This window comes from Hemicordylus capensis, chromosome 5, assembly GCF_027244095.1.
Source record: "Hemicordylus capensis ecotype Gifberg chromosome 5, rHemCap1.1.pri, whole genome shotgun sequence".
NCBI lineage: Eukaryota > Metazoa > Chordata > Lepidosauria > Squamata > Cordylidae > Hemicordylus > Hemicordylus capensis.
In genome coordinates, this window is record NC_069661.1 from 233,944,755 (window position 1) to 233,970,195 (window position 25,441).

Sequence of the window (25,441 nt, forward strand, 5' to 3'; positions counted from 1 at the left end):
TAAGAACAGTCCAGCTGGATCAGGCCCAAGGCCCATCTAGTCCAGCATCCTGTTTCACACAGTGGCCCACCAGATACCACTGGAAGCCACAGGCAGGAGTTGCTTCTGCCTGTGATATACAAATTCCATGATATACCAACACAATATCCTGTAATTTACAGCAGGCCTTGAATCCAATTGGCATTCAGTTTCCTGATTCAATACCTCTTCACCAAGGAAAACTCAGGAATATTTCTCTTTGTCTTTGTGTCCTCCTGTGGGACTGGTCACTGAGAGGACAGGCAAAAGGGGCTGGCCACTGTGGCAAGGCTTCTCACCCAAGTCTACCTTCACTCATCCATCTTCCCTCTCAGATTCCAAACCATTTTTTGCACTGGCCCCAAAGCCAGATGGGTTACATAGAATCCTGTGGATTCCCAGACACCATGGGAACTCACATTACTACATAAATAACTTGACCCAATATAGTTGCCAGGGGCTAGTCATCAATCAGTGGGTAATCAATTTTGATTTATTTCATTTTCACTTGTAATATATAGTTGCCCTCATGTCTGAAGAACAACTTTTTTCTGTATTAGAGTTCCCAGTTACATAGGAAGCTATCGAGTCAGACCACTGGTCCATCTAGCTCAGTATTATTTACTCTAACTGACTCTCCAGGGGTTCAGATCAGTATTTCCCAGCCCTATCCAGAGATGCCAATAATTGAACCTGGGACCTTCTGTATGCAAAGCAGACACTCTTCCACTAAAGTATGGTCCTTCCTCTTCCAATACACAAGACAGTAGTCATATCTATCCATACTCCAACTCTTACATATCTTCACTATACACAGAGCAGCAGCCCACCAAGAGTCTGCTACAAATATGTAAATAAAAACCCATCAATATCGTTTAAATATGGGACAGACACTGAGAGTGTTCCTCATACCTCAAGCTATCCAGCACTCTAGATACAATACTGCTGTACTCATGAAACATCTTTTCCTCTTAGCAATAACCTAAATAGCTGACATATTTCCAAACGCCTCACATGAGAAATATTTGCAGTTATGACTATGTTTATTTTCATCCAGAGAATGAACGCAGTATTGAAGTCAAGCTGAACTGTTCCCTCAAGATCTAGTTTACCTTTTTACAATGGAAAAACAAACTGTTCTTGGCAAACATCTTATCTCACTAGTACCTAGCTTTAATGGGCACAGCATTGCTCCCTTAAACGTACATCAAATCAAATTCTTAGGGCACTTCCCAACAGAATCTACTTCCTGTCCCTATGCCCAAAGCTTCTGCTAGCACTGACTAGTTTTAACCATCTATGGCAATACCAGTTCCCCATGTAATAAAAAAGGAGAAAAGGCTAGTAGTCTTGATTCAGAAGAAAGTAGTAGTCGTTTTTAATGCTTCCTGGCAGAAAGCAGTCAGGAGCTGGACAGAGTGAGGACACAGAAGAAAATGGAAGAAAGAATGCAAAATATTTTAATTGCTCGTTTTAGAAAATGGCACAGGTGGGCAGAGAAGGGACATGACACACCTCCTGCTGATGTTATGCATGGGCACCATCCACTCACACAGCTGTCTTCCTCACACTACAGGACCTTAACAGTCTCATCAATAGCCAGCTGAAATTTATATATAGCAGCAATTAGATTAGATACAGGTGATACCACTAGGAGCATTTTCTAGGGAAGCCAGATTTGGTTGCTCCAGTAACTACTATCAGGTGCTCTTGGGAGAAGACCATGTCTGGGAAGGCCCTTGGAGAACAACTAGAATTTTTACAACATCCAAAAAAGACACCCATACTAAATTGGCTTCCATACTATATTATTAGTAGAAAAATACATCACACTTTGATAGGATGAGCAAAACAGAGCTTTACAGATTTCTTATTTTCTTTGCCTCAGTATCTTAATAAGCAAGTCCTGCACTCTAAAAAAGCTGGGTTTAGAAAAAATCTGAGAACCTGAAAGCTAGTCACCTCTCTACAGCAATAAATTATGCAATATTCAAAATGTTCATGCAAGCTCAAAGCACAATCTTACTCCCCATACACATGCTGCTGCAGGCTTCTGCACTGCTTCTCAACACAATCTTACTGTCTGTACACACATCATAGGAACAGACATAGGAAGCTGCCATATACTGAGTCAGACCAGGGGTGTAGCAAGACCCCTGGGGGCAAGGGGACAAAATCTTATTAGGGGGCCTCCCCATCACACGAAAAGCACGCGTGCCCCCAGCCGCCTAAGCCATGCCCCCTGCATCTGACATCAGACATGAGGGGGTGGGACAACAACATCTCCCTGCCACCACCCCTGCCCTGCCACCCCTATTTGTGTTGGCCGGGGGGGAGTGAGCTGAATAGCGGTGGCAGCAGGAGGTGCTGTGGCCAGCCAGATGGCCTCTTCGCCAGCCTCTTTGTCCAAACAGTGTGCCTGCACAGTTCAGACGGAGAGGCCGGCAGAGAGGCCAGCCAGCCGGACACAGCACCCGCCACCACCCAGCTAACTCCCCCCCTCCAGCCAACACAAATAGCGGTGGTTGGGCAGGGGCAGCAGCCGCACAGTTCAGCCGGAGAGGCCGGCGGAGAAGCCGGCCAGCCACAACAGCCACCGCCGCTTGGCCAGGGCAAGGATGACCTGCTGGGGGGGGGCTGACCCTCTGGGCCCAGGGACATTTGTCCCTTTTTGTCCAATAGGCGTTATGCCCATGAGTCAGACCATTGGTCTATCTAGCTCAGTATTGTCTTCACAGACTGGCAGCGGCTTCTCCAAGGTTGCAGGCAGGAATCTCTCTCAGCCCTATCTTGAAGAAACCAGAGAGAGAACTTGAAACCTTCTGCTCTTCCCAGAGCGGCTCCATCCCCTAAGGGAAATATCTTATAGTGCTCACTCATCTCCCATTCATATGCAACCAGGGCAGACCCTGCTTAGCTAAGGGGACAAGTCATGCTTGCTTGCTAGCCAGCTCTTGCATCCCATGAAGAACCCATCTTTTACCCCAGTCACCACAAAAGTGGTCATGGAACGTGGCAAGTTCTTCTTGGAATGAAATAGCTGGCTAGCAGATAGCACTGCAAAAACTGCATGAGGTCCACTGCTCAGTTATGTGTATGGAGGATAAGACTACACTAGGAAGTGGTGAGGAAGCCTGTAGCAGCAGTGTGTGTATGGGGATTAAGAACGTACTTGGAACTTGTGCAAAAGCTTTGAACCTTATTGGCATATCTAAGTGGCCTAGGATGAAAGCATCTCCATCTCAACAAAACCTGAAGTGACACCTGTGCAGATCCATTGCCTTTGTTGTTCAGGCATGGCAGGCATAGAAGTTTGGCAAGTCTTTTAATGAGGCATGAAATTGAAAGAATCTTCTTTTCATTTAACAAGAACTGAGAAGGGCTAGCAGGAAGCAGCACAGCTGCATATGCTGGACTTCAAGTAACCCAAGAGACCTCTGCAGCCTAGCATGGCAAGAAGTTTTACAGTCCGTGTTCTTGTTGGTTCCACATGGTTTGCTCACTGAAGCACAGGAAGGACACATCAGAACAGACTTCAAGGCTAAATGCTAAACAGCTTCCTAGGAGAGGCAAGTACTACTGAAATCAGCAGAATATACTTTAATCCTAAAATGTTTACTAAGACTTCAAAATAAGGTTTTGCAGACAAAAACTTCTTCACACTTTCTTTTTGGTGGGGGGGGGAGAGAATATATGCCCGGCATGATCCAGCCCAAGTTAAGCATTTTAAAGTTTTGATTAAATTTAGTTGGCAGGAGTAACCTCTAGTGATAGAGATTGAAGTATATCTTCAGCTTTCCCATTTAAGTTAATGGCACCTAGAACTGATTAACCTTTGGCTGGCGTGGACTAATATCAAAGGAATCAAAGCAAAGGTGTGAAGCTGTTCGCCCATTTTCACTGCCTAATGCAAGAACTAAACACATCCGTAAATACGATCCTAAGCACATACTGAAGTCAGATTTACGGCAGGAAAAGGTATCATCACGTGCGTATGGCTTGCTAAGGGGAGCATTCCTACTGCTTGGCCGGAGCGGATACGCCGGGCAGCAGTATCCGCGACAAGAAGACTGTGCAGCAACTGCTGAGAACAGAGCGAAGTTGTTGGAAACCGAAGTCCAAGCAACCACTTTAGAGAATGCAACTGGTGGTGCGGGGAGAGAAAGTCTCGTCTCGTCAAGGGCCAAGAGCGGCGGGGTCGACGCAGGTAGGTTTTGCCGCGCGCGTACCTCTCCAAACCTGCTGCATTTCACTTTTCCCTTGAAAGATCCCAAAGGTGCCGCGGTGAGGGGAGGGGGCGAGGGGCGCACCGGGAAGGCGGAAAGAGAGCGCGCGCACAGGGCGGGGAGTTGGGCCAAAGGAGAAGTCCCCGTAGTAGTTGTGTACCTGCTGCGGCTGCTGATGGCGCTGCCTCAGTCTCAGCGTCCCTCCCTCGCTCCCGACGACCAAGAGGCGAGGCGCCCTCGAGTCCCTTGGAGAAGACCAAGGCAGCGCTGTGCAGGCTCGGGTTGGATTTCCTGCGGATGGCCAAGCGCCTGAAGTTGGTATTCTCCGGCCCGTTCATTTTGTCGCTCTGCAAGCGAGGGGTGCGGGCAGAATAACCAGCCCTTCCTCCGCCTTAGCCACGAAACGCGCTGCCCATTCCCCGTCTGCTTCCACCGCCTGGGCTGGGCTGAGGCGGGGAGATCATCAAGGTTGCCCCCCTGACCGGCTTCGCCTAGTACGCCTAGTCTGTGGTGAACTTTCCAGGGAAAAAAAAATCTCTCCAGCGCCTGCTCGGCGTGAGACTCTCGTCTCTGTGCCCCGCCTCGGAGAATCGCTTCGAGGCGCGCAACTCTGCTCTAGGAGAAGACCCCGCCCCGCGAGAGGAGGCTGGTTGCTCCCGCGCAGGTTTGAGCCCGCGCCAAGGCGCGCGGCCCCATCACCTGCGCCATCTCCTTGGGCCTTCCTGTCGCCGCGCGCAAGCGCCTCACCTGGCAGGTGAGGCAGCCGTGCACGCGGCTATTACGAAACTAGTCTGCCCTGCAGCCCGAGCATAGGGCATTCTAGACACCCATAAATCTGTTTCAATGGGTCCTCCCTTTAGGTGTGGCTAACACTGCCTAGGGTCGGGCGGTTACTGGGAGGCGCTCATTGTTCTCCTTCGTCACAAGCGTGGGAATAGACAATGGGAGGCATCCAAACAGAGTTATGGCTGCTGACCACTGTTTATTTAGACTTATTGTGGGAGGACGGAACTCCTATCATTCCCCAAGTGGGAAAGACAGGACGAAAAACAAGATCGACACAGTTAACTAAAATCCCATTAATTTCAATTGGGCTTTGTCATGACTGAGACCCATTGCAATTAATGGGACTTCATTTAATGACGACTAGCTTGTATCATTGATTTCGATGGATTTTAGTCATGACTTTCTTTGGGTACAATCCAGTACTTAGGTTTTTCTCTATTTTTAACTTACCAATGCGTAAAGACAGAAGGAGTTGCTTAGAGGGAATCTTAATTGCTATTAGCCTAAATATGACTTAATGGTGTTGAAGAACACTTTTTATTGGTTCTGTTTAGCATGGTGGTTGTTCTTTAGGGTACAGTGTCTCCCCATAGCTATTGCTTTTCACATTATATATACACACACACACACCCAAGCAGGATTTACAACAATTGTGTTCTCTGTTCTGGGTTATATTTTTGGAGTTTGCAGATATGTTTAAGTGATGCCTTCTTTTTCTCTCTGCCGTTGTAGGATACAGAAGAGTAATTGCTATGAAATAAATAACTAAGAGGAGTAGATCTAGGAGATTTTCAAATTTTGCCAGAAAAGCTGTGTTCTGCCCTGCCTGTGCTCCTGATGTAAAACTATCTGTACATAAGATCTCATGACTAAGGGCTAGTGTCAGGAACATAGGCGTAACTATAGGGGGCAGGGGGGGCACGTGCCCCGGGCACCACTTGGCAGGGGGCACCAAAAAGTGCCCCTGCCGATTTGCCGGAAAATTTATTTTATTTTATTTTATTTTATTGCAGAGCAGTCCCCCTCCCCCGGTCCCGGCGCGCGCCCCCCCCCCATTGGCATTGCTCATCCAGCACTGGGTGCCGCGGCGTCTTCGTAGTCCAAGTCTCTGACTCTCACTCCCCGGCGCGCCCCGCCACCAGTCGCGCATGCGTCGAGAGGAGGACACGCACCAGAGCAAACTTCCTGAACAACTCCCTCTTCTGAACAACTTCCTGAATGCCCAAACCAGTTCCCTTTTTTGCTCATTCAAGTCCTTCCTCCCCTATAATCTAACCACGTTTTAACTGAAAAGGTTCAGGGAGGGGGAGATGGGGGGATGTGGAACCTTGGGTTCCACATCCCCCCATCTCTCCCTTCCTGGACTTTTTCACTATGTAATGCAAGCTAATTTAATTATATGTCATCATCAAAATGGATTAGCTGTTTCAGCCCATCAGGAAAGTCTAAACCTCCACCGATTTAATTAACCAGACTGAAAATCAGATGAACAGAGAATGTTTTAATGAAAGGTGGTATATAAATTTAACTATAAGTAAAACTATCATTAGGAGCAATTAGCAATTACTTAAACATTGGTGCTGCCAAGCAATTTGTAAATAAAACTTGAAGCCCTTTGAAAATAAGCTGGAATTAATTGTAGGTTGGGCAGGGGGTGAAAGTATATACTTCTAAACATTTATTGTTAAATTTATATACCACCTTTCATTAAAAACAACCCCAAAGTGGTTTGGTTTTAGTCATGGATTTTAATTTTAATTGCTCTTTTTGTCAATGTGATGAAGATTAGTTAAATCTGAGTGGTCTTAGGCAACCAATGTTGCATCTGAAATGCCATTTCATTTTTTATTGTCATAAATACTCTCCAACCAATTTAAATAGCAAAGGTGTATATTTTCGCTTTATTCAATTGCAGGGAATCTCAAAAAAGCAGGATTTGCAACTAAGGCAGTGTATATCTTCTCTAAAATGGCCCTTTTATAGTTTTTCTAACTTTGAAATCATAACATAAAACAAAGCATAAATGCATAAATTCTTCCCCCTCCATTTGAAACCTTTTCTGGTGTAAATAGTGCGTGGTTTTGGAAAAGGGGAGTCTTTCTTTAACAGTAATTTTTTAAATTTTTAAAATAAAAGTTTTCTGAAACATGTGTGTCAGTCAGGTGTATGTTGGGGGGGCGCCGGGGGGGCGCAATTTCAGTGCTTGCCCCGGGCGCTGTTTTCCCTAGTTACGCCTCTGGTCAGGAAACAGTCCACAGCTACTCTTGAATCTGTGATCTGTCATTGACGGAATGGCAAGCAGAGATTTTGCCTGCACTCCCTTTCCTGACTCTGGCAAAAGGGAAGAACTACAAGGAAACTAGTCACACAAGGAAGATTTCTCACAGAAGTTGGTGACAGGTTAGTTGATTCTTCCCTGATCTCTCTAAAAGCTTCTGATCTTAGCCAGGCTTTCAGAAGCTGGTATGAACCATGAATAGAATTGGTATTGGATGCCACCCACCCCGAGTGCAGGCCAGTTCTGGTCAGACAGTGTGTACACTAATATCTTTATTCTGCTAGATGAAATCTCAGGGGAAAAATCGTGATGCAACAGGATTTCCTGGAGGCGGATGAGGCTTCACGTCCAGCTGTTTCTTGTACACCTTATGCCCAGCAGAACAGAGCTATGCAGTTATATGCACATATGTTTCATACATATAAAAGCCATCTCTTATATACATTTCACAAGGGTTTCTTTCCCTTTTAGCTTCAGACACATTTGATGAGAATGTTGATACTGTTTTTGTAAATGCATTGAACAGACAGCCTTGGTGAGGGATTACAAGAGTTGCTGTATTAAGCAGGAAACATGAACGCTCATCCCATTGCATACTGAGCCAACTGGTTTCTCCCATTATCTCTTTCAAATAATTATTTGAACTCTGACTATAGCCACAAGACTCTTAACTCTAACTTCAAACAGCCAGCGTGGTGTAGTGGTTAGAGTGCTGGACTAGGACCGGAGAGACCTGAGTTCAAATCCCCATTCAGCCAAATACTAGCTGGGTGACTCTGGGCCAGTCACTTCTCTCTCAGCCTAACCTACTTTGCAGGGTTGTTGTGAGGAGAAACATAAGGTGTAGTACACCGCTCTGGGCTCCTTGGAGGAAGAACGGGATATAAAATGTTAACAAAAAATAAAATAAAAACAAAATGTCAAAATTGTTATGGAGCACATTATCTGTGCAAAATTTACAGAGTAAACAGCAACATCTACCAGGATCTTGATTCAAATGTGTCTCCTAAACCCTGATGCAGGGCTCTTGACCATCAGCCTCAAACATCTAAACAGAGTGAGGCTATTCTCACGGCCGCTGGAAAGCAGGCTAAAGGAGCCCAGCCCGCTTTCCAGCGGTCATGAGGACCACCAGACGTGCCCGGTGGCTAGCCCACTTAATTCCCCCTCCTCTAAAATGAGGTTAGCGGAGCGAATGTTTCACTAACCCCATTTTCCTGACCGTGAGTCACCGCAGCGCGGCTCTGCACCACCTCACAGGGAAACCCCCGACCAGGAGGCAACAACAAGCTTCCCAGCGTCAGGGGTCTCCCCAAGATGCCTTGTGCACTCACACAGGGCATCCTGGGATTTCCAGGGACCGGGCGGCCCTCAATCCCTGTCACTCCTACCAGCTCCAAGATGGAGCTGGTACTACAACTCCAAGATGGAGCTGGTAATCACATTTGCGGCCGATCTGGCCACCCAGGGAGGGTGGAGTGCTCATGTGCGGGGAGATTGGGCCAACCCCCTCTCCCCACCAAACATGCCTCGGCTTTCCACACTGCTCGTGTGGAGAGCCTCTTTGACTCTGTTCTTGTCTAATTGGAAGTTTTTCTTCATTGGCCAGGCTTCCTCCTATTTACAGTGTAGATGACCCTACATGTCGGGCCTCTCTCTTCCTTCAAATCTGAGTTCAGAACCCACTCTTTACATGAAGCCTTTGGCTTAAGCCCTTCATCTTTCCTGGAGGGCTACTCCAAGTCAGAGTAAATGGTTTAGAATGCACCGGTGGTGTACTGAGACAGTTTCATGTGTTCATCTCCTAATAAAACAAATTCTAAGTCTGCAATTCCAAATACACTTTCTAAGGAGTATGCTCCATTGAACACAGTGTGCCTCTTCTCATGACTGGTGAGAGAACGGCTGTGAGGAAGGCTGGTTAGACTTACCTTCCCCGCAGATTGTGTGGGAGTCTGCACTTCCCACCAGTGTTGCTGGATCATCTGTAGGGTGAGGAGGTAGGTTTTGTGCAAACTTCCCCCTGCCCTGCCTCCCAGTCATGTGAATAGCCTTATTATCTCTCACCCTGATCTACTACAGGTTTGTTGGATTAAATGGAGGCAGAAAGAACCATGTATACCACCCTGACCTCTGTGTTGGAGGGGTGGACTCTAAATGTCATATCTGGCAATTTTCTTTCTGACAGGACAACTGGGACCAACAGCTGTGCAACAAAGCAGATGTTCAGAAGTTTCCTGCTTTCTCACCAAGGATGACCTATTTTAAAGTAAATATCAAAATATGAAAGCCATGTGAATTCTGGTGTCCATTGGTTTTTGCAGATACATTCTCCTTGTTTTTCCTTCGGTGGGGTAGTTGTGGGGAACGTGCACATCAAAACAATATAGTGACACACTGAAGCATACAGAGACAACACAGTTCAATGAACAAAAAATGACCAGTTTATTTACTGGGGTAGTTATGCAGTATACCATAACTTTAATTGGAACATAATTTTGTCAGAATTAATATATTAGCTTCTAATTTACTTTTTTCAGCTCTGGAGTGTCTTCATTTCCCTTCCATTTGAACCACATTATCGTATCACACATGTGCAAGCACATGATTCCCTCACAAAGCAATTCATTGAGGATTGTCTACTGGTATAAAGACCGGAACAGGAGAGGGTTTGACATGGCAATTATTTCAGAACAATTGGTTTTGGAATCCTGAATTAGTATTTTTGCCTTAAAAATCTGTGTTGCAACACAAAAAAAGCTTCTAACATTCAATCTTTAAGCCAATGAGCACATCTATCTGTATTATCACCATCTAGAAATACTTCATTCAACCCCCAAAAAGGCATTATCACAGAACTTCAATTCAGTTTAGGAATAGCCAACTTTTACAGCAGGCAAATGTACAGTATACAAATTGTGTTTTAACGCAAACTGCACCAGTATTTAAAACCATTTGTAATATAACACAATGCCTCCTTCTGTGTGGCTGCTTAGATAAGTATATTCATGCAAGGGGGAACATTCATAGATTACAAAATTCACAAAACATTAGGTTTTAAGGGTTTCTTTTCTTTCTTTTCTTTACAAAGGATCAATTTAATTAACCCCTTAACAGTCAAACCACAGGGTTTGAAGCACTAGATCTAGAACTAGTGAAGTGTACTTCAATTTATTCAAAGATATGGTGCACAAAGCCATACCAATTAATTTTTTTAAAGCTAGGGTATTTTTATTTCCTTTCCCCCACCACAGCTGGTTAGCAAAATTACTTCCCTAATGTTTGTACAAAACACTTTGATAAATCCCCAAAACACGGTAATAAACTCAAGTTTTATAATTTAAAGAAAAGTCTATTTAGGCTGCAAAAAGAATAAAAAAATTACTACTATATTTATTAATAAATAATGAAAAGCACAAGTACCTTCATATCAAAACACTAACTGAAACACAATGCCCACATCTCTCCAGAGTCTGACAGCAAATTAACTCCAATCACAGCAACATATGATTTCCCCCCCTTTGTGTCTTGTCAATTTATCACTCTGTTGCCTTCAGATTTAATAGAGGGGTTTTTTTTCAAGAGCTCTGCAAGAGAGAGATTAAAATGCAATGAGGATTTAAGCCATGCATCTCTTGATGAAAGTTATATTGGACGTGCTTTTCTAATATGCAAGGGGGGGGAAGAATACTCTCATGAAATAAGAATTCTCTAGCTTCATCATCAGGGTTATTGGAAAGTACATGAAATTATGTCATGCAAGCTTTTTTATATTGCATATTTAGATGCATTTCTGCCATATGGCTAAATGCAGTTAATTGCTTTTCTTATTTTATGCAGAATATTAAAAATAATAATAAATGGAGGAAAATATCCAAATACTTTATGTCTCTTTCAGGCATAGTATATTACTGGGAGAAACCCTGAAGAAAACAATGGCTATTTTTTTAAACAAAATATAAGTAAGGAAATGGCTGTGCTTCTAAAGTAGGACTTCAGTGCCTGGAATTTTGAAATAAAGACCTCCTTTATATCAAAAGAAACAAAATCATTTAAAACAAAACAGCTGTACAACATTAACCAGATAAAGAGAACAAAAAGTAAAGGGATAATCTGCAACATTAAGAATTTTATATTGGGTCAGGCGCCTATTAGCTTCAGTAGTACATTATTAACAAATTATATGTTGGCCCACTCCTATTTTGCAGTAGGAGTAAAGCCAATCTAATTAATTCCAGCAAAATTCAGGTCCCGTATGCAGATCTTGCTGGCAGAGTGTTACCTCATTTAAAAACCATGCTAACCAATAAATTTAAAATTATCTGATGGCTACAGTTTCCTTCTTAGTTATGAAGCTAGGACTGTATTTGGGGTTTTCTGAGCTCCATTACTTACTTGGCAGTATTAGGTCATGTTTGCATTTCCTATGCGTATCTTATTGATCTTGAATTTCCAGCTGTTATTCTTGGCATATTAATTATGATTCAGCCATTGCTTTAGGCATGTGGTACGAGCCTTGCATGTCCAGAACATCTGATTTGCACATGCAAACCTTCAGTGGTACATAAATTTGTACACCTGAGTATGGTGGGTGGGGGAAATAAGTGCAGATCCAGAGTTCTACCTTCTAAGCATAAGATTGGGACTGGATATTTCTGCGTCCAGCTAAGCCAACCTTTGCATTCATGGGGGTGCACATCCATAACAGATTCCTCATCGCCTCTGCACATTGAAAGTAAACATACACTATCCCATCTGTCTCCTGATGCAGATGGGAAAGTGTAACTCCACCACCTTGCTTGGTGTGCTCCGATATCTCTAGATCAGGGCCTATTTTTTGACATTTAAATTTTTATTTAGAATTCTTCCCTTAAACTTACAAAATAAAGTTCAGCATGTATGGCCTATTATTTCCAGTACTTTGAATGCTGTGGAAATAGATATTTCAAAATAATAATCATCATCCCCTCCCCCCAATACACACAACTATAAATTACAATCTATGTTTAAAAAGAAATGACATTCTCAACACATTTACTTGGAAGTAAGTCCCCTTGAATTCAATGGAATTTACCTCAGAGCAAGTGTGCTTCAGACTGAAGCTTAAAATGTACTTCATTGGAATTATTTCAATAAGAAGATTTGTGTATAGTTCCAAAAGATGTTTGGAAGTAGTGAGAGGCAGCAGTTTGTAGTACAGTTTATGCAGCAATTCTAATGTTTACGTATCCAAAACACGCCCACACCTCACCAGCACATCAGTCTAACAAGCCCAAGGATTCTGAGGTGCACTTCGGCCCAGCTGAAATAGCTCCTTGGTGAATAAGAATAAGACTACATAAAAATACAGGCATGATCCAGTCCAAGTTAAGCACATTTAAGACCCATTGATTTCAATAGCTCAGATTTAAGCAGGTGTTTAAAGTCTCTCCGAAATCAACATGCATAACTTGAGTGGGATTGTGCCCAACTTAAAAACACACACACGCACACAACCACCCTCCATAGGGTCTTATATCAGCATTTGCCAACATAACACTGGCAGGTGCAACCAGAAGTGCATGGTGGTTTAGGAGGGACCAGCAGTTCAAATGGCAAATTCTGAAACCACAAACCCCATCTAAAGCTGGAGGTGGCAGCCCTAGATCCTGAAAGAACAATAAGACATTCCCTTGTTATATAAGATTATGAGCATAAGGTACAGCATTAAAATGTTAAATGTAGCTGAAGATAAGCAGCATGAAACACATAGAAAAGTGCAAAGGGCTGTTAGATTTGTAACTGTAGAATTATATGAGTTTTTTGTTGTTGTTACTGTCTTTCATAACCATTTATAGACTATGTATTTCCACTTAATTTAGTCCCCGTAGTACCAGTGATTTGCCCTTACGGGCAAAAGAGGTTGCTTTCAAGTAGTTTCTGGATTCCTCCCATAAATTACTTTCGATCTCCGATTCCAAATCTTTGAACCATTGCAAAAACTCAACTGCTCTGTCATGGTTATAGTACGTATATGAATTGCTGATTAGGATTATCCTGTTTTTAGCACCTTGATTAGTGGTTTTGTAATGATAATGATTGTTAGGCACAATGACTGGCCACCTAGACTTTCCTTGATTGATGCAGTGCATCTCCTCTCCAACACCCATTTTGTAAAAACTATCATTTTCTATCTCTCAAATTCAGATGGATTAGGCCAAATTATCCCAGCTGCCTTTGAAGCAATTTCTTTCAAAGCTAATGCATGGCACACGCCATCTAATGTTTCTGTCCATGGATCATATTAATGCTGCACAAGTGGAAGAGACAAAGAAACCTGGATCTGCCCAGGCCTCCTGTACTTAAATATGTTAAGGCCACCTGACTGAGAGCAAGAATTAATTAGCTCTAATGGGAAGCATTACATCTGGGCAACCCAAAAGAAGGCTCAAAGTAATGACTCCAAGTTTAGTCAGCAATCTGACTTGCTGTCAGGTATTATGCAAAATAAATTTGGTTATCCTTATGTTCTTGCATACCCACAACTCTTCAAAACAGCTATAACAAGAGAGATCTTTAAAGTAGGAATGCCATGCAGTGTGGGAGCAGAATCTGTACTGTATGTCACCTGAGTATTCGTCATCGAACTGACTGAGCTAGATCTCCATAGTGGTTGGGAATTTTGGCAAGAAAAAAATGCACTAAAGCAAGAACCCCAAACTATAATCTTCAGTCTATGACATCAATCTCATCTACACAGCTAAATTCACTACTGGATGCCACTGGACATATACTGTCACACTCTACTAATTTTTCTTTCTTACTTTTGCCAAGGTAAGGTCTTGGTAACACTGAATTTTGGAGCAGCAGGTGAAAAACATCTTGAACATTTCAATGATCATAAAACAGCATGTTTACTTCAAGTTCATTTGCATTTTTGTTCATATACCAAAAGGGGGGAAACAGCACCAAGTCATCAGCTTGTCTGAAATGCTAAAAATAAAAAGGGAAAAGTACCTAAAACAAAATAGAAACCCTTCTCAAAAACATACAAGTTAACCAAAAGGAAACAATGCACATTGTACAGTAAAACCCTTCTTAGGCTTAATCAGATTCCAGTGAAGTAGTGAAACAAAAACCAGCAGCTAACATAATATTAGTTATAAAACAAGTGCATAAACAATACCAGTGCAGCAGTCAGTCAAAGGATACAATCCAGCAAAAGCTAGGCATGCCTACATTCTATTGAAATCAATGGGATTGAAGTGCTTCACTGTGTGCCTAGTTCCCATTTATTTCAGTGGGACTTGGGCATGTCCAACTTTCTCTGGAATGTCTCCAAAGTTCACATTCCAATTCAACTCACCTTTGAAATTTTTGTGCAATTTTATACACAACACCAGGCCATACTCTTTGGCCAAGTGAACAATCCGAAATTATAAAATAAAACCCTAACTGGGGGAAAAAATTAAACATAATCTATTCCTTCATCACTTAAAAACAATTAAATGAATAGAATAAAAAGTCTCACACAACATGGACAGCAGTTTTAATAAACATAAATGCACGGTGCAAGTGCAGTGAAATAAAAGATACAACACCCTTTAAACCACAGAAAGAAAAACTGGTTGTTGCAGCTGAACTGTCCAAACAAGGATTTGTAAGATACTTTTTGTTTCTTTTTGATAGTGGTTTAGATTCTCAGCACATTAGCAGTACAGGCCAAATGGCTGGGAGGTACATGTTCTTGCTTCCAAACTGTAGTCATGATTGCAATCGTCTGGGTATGACCAGAGGAACCTTAAGTGATCTTCTTGAACAGTTTGGGCTCTGTGCTTTATGCTCTTCCACACATCCTCAGTTGCTAAGACTGTAGATATGCGTCCGGATTCATCAATGCAGCAAGGAGGCAGTAATGCCTACTGGTTCCTTCGACGCAAACTGTACCTTTGCTGTGAGAACTCCGACTCAGTTTGTGTTGTGGGGGGTTTTCCCCCGCCTCTAAGGTTGCATATGAAGATTAGGGTTAAGGAGGAGGCTTAGGTAGACAGCTGAGAGGGGCACACTGAGAGCTGGAATGTGGCTGTTCTTCTGGAAGAGCTACATCAAGACTGAAAATTAAAAAAGGGGGAGGGAAAGTTTAAAATACATGTCCAAGTCTACAAACAAACAGTTACAGAGGATTATATTCATATGGAGGGTCAGGCTTGTCTCTGGCCATTCTTGCTATGAGTACAAATTGTCAACAATTAGAACAGATGCCTATACACAAAACCAGGACATGGTCTTGTAATATAGAGAACGGCTGACATCCTGACAAATGAAGCACGTGTGCTTTGCGCCCCTGCAGACACGCAGCACTAGCCCCCAGGTCCTCTAGCATACATGCTGTTGCAGAAGAGGGCCTAGCGTTTGGAGCACTCCCCACACTCTGGAACTGCTCTGTAAGATCAGGAACACACCACTGACACTCAGCTCCATGCTTCCGAATGTTGCAGTCAGTTCCAGACCGCAGAGAATGCTCGAAACGCTAAGCCCTCTTCCACAACAGCGTGCATGCTAGAGGACCTGAGGAGTAATGCAGGGGCTGGCACTGCATGCCTGCAGAGGCTCAAAGCACATGTGATTCATTAGGATGTCAGCCACCGATTCTTGGATTCACAGGGGAATAAAGAAGCCACAGCAGAATGTAATGTTGGTACTGCAGATCTATCAAAGGTCAAGAATATGAATGGCAATACAAGGTCTGCTACACTTCCCCGAGGACCAGCAAGCCAGACCGACCATTCTACAACAAATGGAGGGCTGGTCCCACCCCTGCTTTTGAAAGTCATCTCTAAAAACAGGTAAGGGTGATTTTGTTTGCTTATTGGAATCCAAAGATTCTCAAAGAGAATAGTGCAGCATTTCCCAAGTGCCAGTGTTGTGAAGGAGGAGGGAGCAGTTGCCTCCTTGTGCTGTTAAAAGCACAGAGACCATGAGAATAAGGAGACAACCCCATATTGTAAGGATTCTTACAGCAAGAGTACAACCTGTACTGAACTAGGGGGCATACGTTTTCACAATCTGGAACAAGAAAATCAGCACATAAAAATATTGATGCCACAGTTATTGAAACCTACCATCAGAGACACTGATACATATATATTCTTTATACATTTTTAAATGCAGAAAATTAACATGCTATTTGCTCTAGGTGCTTTCCAGATAACATTTTTAAATGCAGAAAATTAACATGCTGATATTTGCTCTGGGTGCTTTCCAGATTAGTCGCTCAATGGCAGCAAAATGCTTCCGTTCAAGCAAATCGCATTCAAAACGTAAACAGCAGAGGGAGAGTCTCGCAAAAACAAACAACCCGAAAAAACAGCAACTTTTTCACGCCGGATACACGATGTCATAGCACTATATCACAGCAATTAAATTTGAAACAAGGCATCGGAAATGTGAATGGCACCCTGCTGTCAGCGTAGGGACTACAGTGTCACAACACAGGAAGTGTGGAAGCACACTTCCATGTTCCGCTGTGACCCCATTGCAGGGTGTAGTCTGGAAAGCACCCAGGAGATAGAACTGGAAGGGCTGACATAAGGTCATTCACATGGCTGAAATCCCTGGTAGCTAGAGAAGGCTGGGGGGAATGCAGGAGTAGTCCTTCCCCCATATGACCCTCTTGCTTCCGTTGGCATGCCACCACGCACACCATCGCCACTGCAGCAAGCGTCACGGCATTCACCATATGAGGAGCGCAGTGCATTGAGGGATCCTCCCTCAAGCTGGGCACTCAAGGTGCCCAGCTCTGCGTCTGCTCGGGCTGCAGGCAGTTAGGGTTAGAGTTCTACCGGGAGCCCTGTTAGAAGGGCATGTTCACGCTCTTCCACCCAGGTAATAGCCCAGGTAATAGTCCTGGGCTATCTGGCGGGGCACCCAGTAGGGCTGCTCATGTGAACACCATTATTGTCATCCCCCCCGCAAACTCCCAGTTCAAGGTGAATTAGCTCAGTGTTATTCTGACCTTGAAATTGTCTTTTGCTATCATCAGAGACCATTTCCTTATTCCTCTATGGACATTAAAACGAGAACCAATTTGGGTGGAATAAGATGACTGTTTGTGAACTCATTGTTTCCATCCAGGAAAGGAACAAAACTGAGAAGACTATAGCAGCTGCAGTTTGGACCAGTTGAAGCTTCTGAATCTGAACAGTCTCCAAGGGCAGCCCCATGTAGAGCATATTGCAGTCATCTAAATAAGATGTAATAAGGACATGGATGACCATGGCCAAGTTTTTCTGAAGCAGGAATGGCTACAGCTGGCATACCAGCTGAAGCTGGAGAAAGGTCACCTGGACATCCATGTGCGATGCCAGGTCCAGGAGGATTCTCAGACTGCAAACCTGATACTGAATAATTGCTAAACCACCCCTGAGATGGTAGTTGTTCTAGCCATGAGAGCCTCTGTCTTGCTTGGGTTTAATTTCAGCTTGTTAGCCCACATCCAGCCCTTCACCAACTCCAGGCACCTGTTCAGAACATTCACTGCTACCCCAGCTAAGGATGGAACAAATATATAAAATTGGGGGCCATCAGCAAAGTGATGGAACCATACACAAAACCTGATTGATGACCTCCATCAGCAGTTTCAGGTAACTGCTGAAGAAGATGGGGGACAAGATACAGCCCCGCAGGAGGCCACAGGCTAGGTGCTGAGCAGAAGTCTCCCAGCACCACCTTCTGGAATCTACCCTGTGGAAAGGACTGGAAGTACTGCTAAACCATATCTCCTAGTCCTAATCTCAGAGGGTGATCCAGAAGAATACCATGGTTGATGATACCGAACACCACTGAGAGATCCAACAGAACCAGCAGGGAAGTATTAGTCCACAACATAGGCCATCCTATGTCCCAAAACCAGAGCTGAATCCAGACTGAAAAGATTCCAGGTAATTTATTTGATCCAGATTCCGCTGGAGCTCAGATGGTTTGTCTTATCAGTCTGTAGGGCAAATGGGACCACCCAAAAAATAAGGAAGTGGTTTTATTTATTTATTTATTTATTATTTATTTTATTTATTTATTTGATTTTTATACCGCCCTTCCAAAAAGGCTCAGGGCGGTTTACAATTTTCAGGGCAGTTTTCCCAATGCTTGGAGGATTTCCTAGCTACACAGAAGTATATCTCTTTGTAAATTAAAATAAAGGGCATTAAAAAAAACAGTTTTGAGTACTTTCACAATCCATGCTTCCAGAACTTTATGGAATGCTGAGGACACAGAGCAGTTGAGACACAGTATATTAGAGCCAAATGACATAACATTAAACCCAACTTTGATAGATTACTTTAACCAGGAAATGGACTCAGGGACACTGTTAGACACAGACCTGGGGGCTCAGGTCCATGTGCCCACTCTTCGAGAAGACTCCTATGATTTTTCCCAAGGCAAAAAAGGGTACCTTTTATATTTCTGTAATGGCTTGGCCTAAAGCTCTGAAACTGAGCTCAGATGTAGGACAGATTATCAGGACTCTATATCTTGACTTTGAAGCAGATCAGTTGATCCATTGAGTTTTAATGATTATTTGAATTTTTTAAAAAAAAAACCTTCCAAAAAGTCCTGAATAGCTTGTTTCATAGCAGAAAATTTACAAAAAAGTCTGGAACTGAATCCATACACACACACCTGACATGTTGAGGAATCTGCCCATTGTCTTCAATTAAAAGAGTAAACATCACTCCCTTCCATATTTCTGGAACAACTTGGACTAGAGCTCTGAAATTGAGTTCAGATGTAGCATAGGTTATCAGGTTATCAGGACTCTGTATCATGACTTTGAAGCAGATCAGGTGACCCACTGATTTTTAATGATGGGGAGGGGGCAACTTCAAAAAAGTCCTATAAGTGGCTTGTTTCATGGCAGAAAATTACAAATAATTCTGGAACTGAAGCCCCTCTTGGGCCATCATTCCACGCCCATGTGAAGGAATCTGTCCTTTGCCTTTGTAAAAAAGTACATGACCCCATCCTCTTTTACTCAACCCTTTATATTTCCAGACTGGCTAGGCTTAGAGTTCTGAAATTCGTCACACAGGTAGTCCAAGATGGCAGGGGACTGTGTATTTTTATTTCAAGGACATCAGTCAATGATTTTTCCCTACTGCAGTAAAGCTGCTAGAGTTACCTCTATCCATAGAGTACACACCTAGTGAAAGTGGAACTGTTACATCTGAATAAACTTTTTTTTCAAATACACTATGTTCAAGTTGTTTTGTGATCCCAAAGGTCTTTGTGAGAACTGTGAAGCAAGGGACATGTGTTGTGGCTTTAATCCCCCCCCTATGAATACACTATATGTCCAAGTTTGTTTTGTGTTTGAACTGTGAAGCAAAGGACACATGTTGTGTCCCAGTTAGTTTGTGAATAGTCAGGAAGCAATGTGAATCCACTGGGGCTTGCATAGTCTTTGGGGGGGGGCAAATGCACTCTGGCCCAAATCTGTGGGTTTGTGGTGAATGATAAAGAAGATGTATAGATCATTGGAAGTGCCAACCCCACCCACCCTCTCACCATGCACCACAGTCCTGGGCTGGATTCGGGCCAAATGGGGGTGGGCTTTTACATATATTTTTAAAAATCCATATCTCAATTAGATTTATTTATCAAAGACTGGTTTAGCATCATGTGCAGTTTGGTCCTCAGGGTATCAGCTGGAAAAACAAAGGAAAATGGAGGCCAGGGAGAGGGAACTATACAGGGATTTTCAGGAGGATGGAAAGGAAAAAGTACACCTTTACTCTATCCAGAAACACCCCCACCCCCCACTACATAGCAATAAAGTGTTCAGGTTTTGGGCTGACCGCACCATCTGTCACACAGCTAAACAATACTATCAGGCTTCTATTTCAAGCTAGCTGGAACCCTGCAATGCCTCTCTTAAATTCTTGCTTTCACATGACCTTCAAAATATTTGAAAAATCATTGATAGGACAAATGTTTGAGTCAGTGGCTGGCATCCCCTGAGCCCCTGGTGGCACAGTGGTAAAACTGCTGCCCTGTAACCAGAAGGTTACAAGTTCGATCCTGACCAGGGGCTCAAGGTTGACTCAGCCTTTGATCCTTCCGAGGTCGGTAAAATGAGTACCCAGAATGTTGGGGGCAATATGCTAAATCATTGTAAACCGCTTAGAGAGCTCCGGCTATAGAGCGGTATATAAATGTAAGTGCTATTGCTATTGCTATCCTGAATAATGAGGTATGCGTCCTTTGGGGAAACTGCAGGGATGCACCACGAGCCCTCAAACAACAACCTGTCTTCTTGTATACAGTGTTGCACACGAACTATTAGAGTTTGGAGTGCCACCCTGCTCTGGAAGTGCTCTAGAAGATCAAAACACATTATTGACCCTGGGGGACATGTTTTTGGTCTTACAGAGCATTTTTGGAGTGCTAGCAGCACTCCAAACTCTAATGGCTTACATCTCCGCAGTCCCTCCTTATGTGCACACTTGGTTGGTTAGCATGTCAGCCAGTACACTGTATCACTGCAGGCTGATGCTGAAATAATGCGACCAAAAGGCAAGCCATGGATTAGCTGCATTAGACCTACCAAGACAGGATTGCAGAATCCATCCCAGATTCCACAATCCATTACTGTGTTTTGGTGGAGGATCTTTGGATCACACACTAAGATCATATGAGTTTTAATATTTGCAAATGTAAAATAGAATTGGGTTATTGTGAAGGCATGTTTGTAAATCACCTTGAACATCAGCAATGCAGTTATATGAGCTGTTGTGCTGAGATTCTCAAATGGCATGTTGTAAGAGAAAGGGTTAAAAAAAGAAAAGACTACATGAGCATTCATTCAATCGAGCAGAAAGCTTCATTCAGGCAGAAATACAAGGGAGCTAACTTTTCAAAAGCAAAATAATCATTTCAAAATTCCAAAAATTGCAAAGGGTATCAGTGGGGGGTGATAAATATTGTTGTCTCTTATGTTGTCAGTGATGTCATGGACATTATCCAAAAGGTGAGAAATCATGACAATTGCACAAATTTATTACAAACTCAATATCAGAGGATCTAGCTAGGGAGAGAATAATATTTTATCAAATCTGAATGCTACATCTGTGCAACAAAAGTGAACCCAGTGGAAAACATCTATATTATTTTATATCAAAGGGTTATTTTTTACCTTTGTTTAAGGTTTGTAGGAGCACTACACTAACTTAAAAAAAGAATTAAGTAAGTATCCCTCTTTTCAAGCAGGCTTTTCCTGCTCTTTTAGTGGAAACCATACACATAGTGGCTGACATTCCCCGCAGTGCTAGGACAATGGAAGAAATGCTGCGGTGGACACAAAGAGGCTGGCAACTAGCTGCAGTTCTTTCTTCTTCTGCAGTCCAGCAGCAATGGGGGAAAGAAGTAGTGATTTTCATTACTCTCTCCTCCCTCCTAAAGGATAATTGGCTTATAAGAATATGTCCTTGAGGGCTGCGCAACCTTCAGTTTACAATACCCTCCTTCCCAGGTTGCCTAGAAGTGCTTCTTATGTGCGCCAGGAAAATGGCTTTATATTTGTAGCAATCTTTATATCTTTATACTGTAGAAAGACATATAAACAAGTGAGGGGAAGATCACCTGTTTCCATAACTGTATGGGGTCTTCAAGGTAAAAAAGAACTCTTCTTTACAGCATATGTATATGCAGACAAGTAAGCTGCTACCAACAACTGTGAACCTGAAATTTTTGTTTTATTTGGAAATATGCATCTTTATTTGCAGATTGGAGCATTATGTGGATTCAAATGAGTAGTTTGATATGGTTGCTTTCCATTCTGGCAAAGAGTTTTTTAAAAGCTGCTCAGAGATATACGAATAAATAAACCACACCCAGCCAGATCTCTGGTAAACATTAAAAGCACCATTTGAAAATGAAGTAAATTCAAGTGCTAACACTGTAGAATGTTTGTTCATTGAAAGACTATATTTGCTGTTGTGGCATTAAAGCAGGGCTCTTCCAACTGAGCACAGGTGTGTTTTCCTGTGTAAGTCCTCCTGAAATAAATGGTGTTTGTGAGGACTGCAATGTTTAGTCAATTAGCTGATCTATTAATCAATTAAAATATGTTGATAATTCAAAAGATGACACCCATTAAGCACACAGCAAATTTTTAGCATGTTCATTATTTTTAATGCAAGTACTTCCAAATCTTAGAAACCTTCTTAGAAGTGACATTCATCCTCTCTCACACAGAAAGGACTGCCTTTCCTGAGATAGTGCCTGTTGCAACAAGTGTGGATCAAATCTCAAAACAAAGAATGAATGCTTCTTTGGAACTGTTCTTTTATCCATATGAAGAATTAATTGAATACGCAATAAATTTATCAAGTAAAACTCATAGATTGATCTATTAAGTGCCCCAAGTGTTTGTGCAAGAGTATATACATTGCCTTTCATAGCTTCCACTAATTGCACTATAACTACACAGGACAACTTCCCTGCACAACATAGATTTTAGTCTCTGTTGATGGTTCCAGAGACTGATGAAAAGCTATGCCTGCCACTAAGGCAATTTCATTCCATTTAGTGGAAATTTCTGTACCATTCAGCTCTTTTAACTAGTATATTGTTTTGGCAAAATGGCATTCAGTGGAAATAGGCAACATGTGCACCACATCCAAACAGCAGCATGGGTCATGATGAATTCAGATTCCAAATTTTTTGTATCTTTCATTTATTGACTCATTCCAAAGAGGTCTACTCTAGACTAACATTTAGATTGTCTTTCAGGAGGAATGTTTGGAATTAGTTGTCAAGGGGCAGCTTCCTGTGACTGCCAGCAAGTGCAGTGCCGGGGAAAATGTCAGGAACAAAGAGCAAATGTTCCTGGCAGGTGTGTTGTCTCAACCCATCCAAGTCTGCTTCTTGAGTCATCTGTCCAACATACTACTGACTTTCCTCCAACATTCTCTCCCCACTTGGAACCAGGATTTAAAGTTGGGCAGAGGAAGTCAGTAGAACAAGGCAGGATGCCAACTTGAGTTATTTTGTTTGTTTGTTTGTTTGTTTGTTTTACACACTTCTATACCGCCCAAAACTCATGTCTCTGGGTGGTTTACAACAAGCAAACAAAAAGTTTAAAAAATAGTTAAAATAAATGACAAAAAAAACCCAACTTAAAACAGTAGTTAACAATGATATAGTAAAAGTTAAAACATTACAACAATTTAAATTTTTTAACAACATTTAAAATGATGATAAAACTGTTAAAACCTGGGTGAATAGGTGTGTCTTTAAAGACTTTTAAAAAGTTGTCAGAGATGGGGAGGCTCTTATTTCATCAGGGAGCACGTCCAAAGCTGGGGCAGCAGCAGAGAAGGCTCGTCCTCAAGTAGCCACCAAATGAGCCAGTGGCAACTGCAGACAGACCTCTCCTGATGATCTCAATGGGTGGTGGGGTTCATAATGAAGAAGATGTTCTCTTAAATACCCAGGGCCCAAGCTGTTTAGGGCTTTATAGATTATAATCAGCACCTTGTGTTTTGCCCAGAAACCTTTCGGCAGCCAGTGTAGATCTTTCAATAGAGGAGTAATATGGTCTCTCCGAGATTACCCAGAGACCAAACTGGCTGCCATATTCTGAACCAGCTGTAGTTTCCAGACCACACACAAGGGCAGCCCCACATACAGTGCATTGCAGTAATCCAGTCTGGAGGTTACCAGCATATGTACCACTGTTCTGAGGTTGTTTATCTCTAGAAATGGATGCAGCTGGTGTATCAGCCGAAGCTGATAGAAGGCACTTCTGGCCACCACCTCAACCTGGGAGACCAGGGAGAAGTTTGTGTCCAGAAGCACTCCCAGACTGCATACCTGTTCCTTCCAGGGAAGTGTGACCCCATCCAGAACAGACAGATCAAACTCATCTCCCAAGTTTCAACCCCGCACAATAAGTACCTCCATCTTATCTGGATTCAGTCTGTTTGTTATCCCTCATCCAGCCCATTACCAACCCAAGCCAGGCATTTAGGGAGGTTATGCCCCCTCCCAATGATGTTGACATGGAGAAGTAGATTTGAGTGTCATCAGCATACTGATAGCACCCTGCACCAAATCTGATGATCTCTCCCAGTGGTTTCATGTAGATGTTAAACAACACAGGAGACAATACAGAGCCCTGAGGGACCCCATACAAAAGTTCAGATTTTGAAGAACAGTGTCTATTATGCCCTCACCCATGGACAGTGAAAAGGAAGGGGAAGTTGGCAACCCTCCAGCAGGGGAAGAAGCATTCAAAGGGGAGAGCTCAAAAGTCGGGCTGCAGGAGACAGCTGAGACAGGCCAAGATGAAACTTCAGCTCCAGAGGGGCTGTCGGAAGCAGAAGAGATCGGGTGTGTGTGAAAAATGAGATCCTGAGCTGGGAGTGGAACAACCATTTACTCCTCAAGAGCGAAGGCGTGCCAAATGCCAGCAGCAGCTGCAGCCACTGAGGTGAAGTCAGCATCTTTTTAACAGATGAGATAAACGCTGAAATCTCCAACAGCTGGCTGGGGGGAAGAGCCATTAGCCAAGCACTATAAATTAGCCAGCAGACAACATCCAAGCTGCTGGAAAGCAACACATTGCTTGGGCTTGTTGCAAACCAGTCTTTGGTTGCTTGGATTTCCCAGCTCCTTGTTCAGACCTTTGAGACCCTGACTCCTGCTACTTGAGACCTGATTCCTGAGCCAGACATCGGGCTGCTTCACCTCACCTTAAGACCTCCCTTGGTGATGTTGTGGATCTTGGGCTCAGGACTCTTGGAATCTGGTGAGCGACCTAGGTGCGGGGGAGACAGGGTGAACTTGATACTTGCTAGTGATTTGTTTCTCTTGTGCTTTGTTTCGGGCGCAGGGGGATCCCTGAACTACCAGCTTCTTTGACGGTGACCTTGGACCAAGCCTTGGATGGATGAGCATGTGATAGTCTCCAAGGGACACCATCTGGAACCTGCCTGAGAGGTAGGAGCAGAACAACTGCAAAGCAGTGCCTCCCACTCCCAACCCACTCAGATGCTCCAGAAGGATACTATGGTTGATAGTATCGAAAGCCACCAAGAGATCCAAAAGGACCAACAGAGTCACACTTCCTCTGTCAATTCCCAATTGGAGATCA

At 43.2% G+C, this 25,441-nt stretch overlaps 2 protein-coding genes across 17 annotated transcripts in view; both read right to left on the bottom strand.

Annotated features, from left to right (window-relative positions):
- Positions 1-4,901, bottom strand: part of FGD4 (FYVE, RhoGEF and PH domain containing 4) — a 192,554-nt gene extending 187,653 nt beyond the window's left edge. Inside the window, exon 1 of one of the 2 annotated variants that reach the window (XM_053257281.1) lies at positions 4,405-4,901. In XM_053257281.1, coding sequence (XP_053113256.1) covers positions 4,405-4,582 — 178 coding nt within the window. In that variant the 5' untranslated portion in view covers positions 4,583-4,901. Of the gene's footprint in view, positions 1-1,533; positions 1,555-4,404 lie in introns of those variants that run through there. The other variant, XM_053257283.1, reaches the window with a different exon arrangement.
- Positions 4,902-9,729: 4,828 nt separating this feature from the next.
- BICD1 (BICD cargo adaptor 1) overlaps positions 9,730-25,441 on the bottom strand; it is a 191,341-nt gene continuing 175,629 nt past the window's right edge. For 8 of the 15 annotated variants that reach the window (XM_053257264.1, XM_053257266.1, XM_053257267.1 and 5 more), the window contains one exon: positions 9,730-15,398. In XM_053257264.1, coding sequence (XP_053113239.1) covers positions 15,314-15,398 — 85 coding nt within the window. In that variant the 3' untranslated portion in view covers positions 9,730-15,313. Of the gene's footprint in view, positions 15,399-18,966; positions 19,057-25,441 lie in introns of those variants that run through there. The other 7 variants (XM_053257263.1, XM_053257262.1, XM_053257265.1 and 4 more) reach the window with 2 other exon arrangements.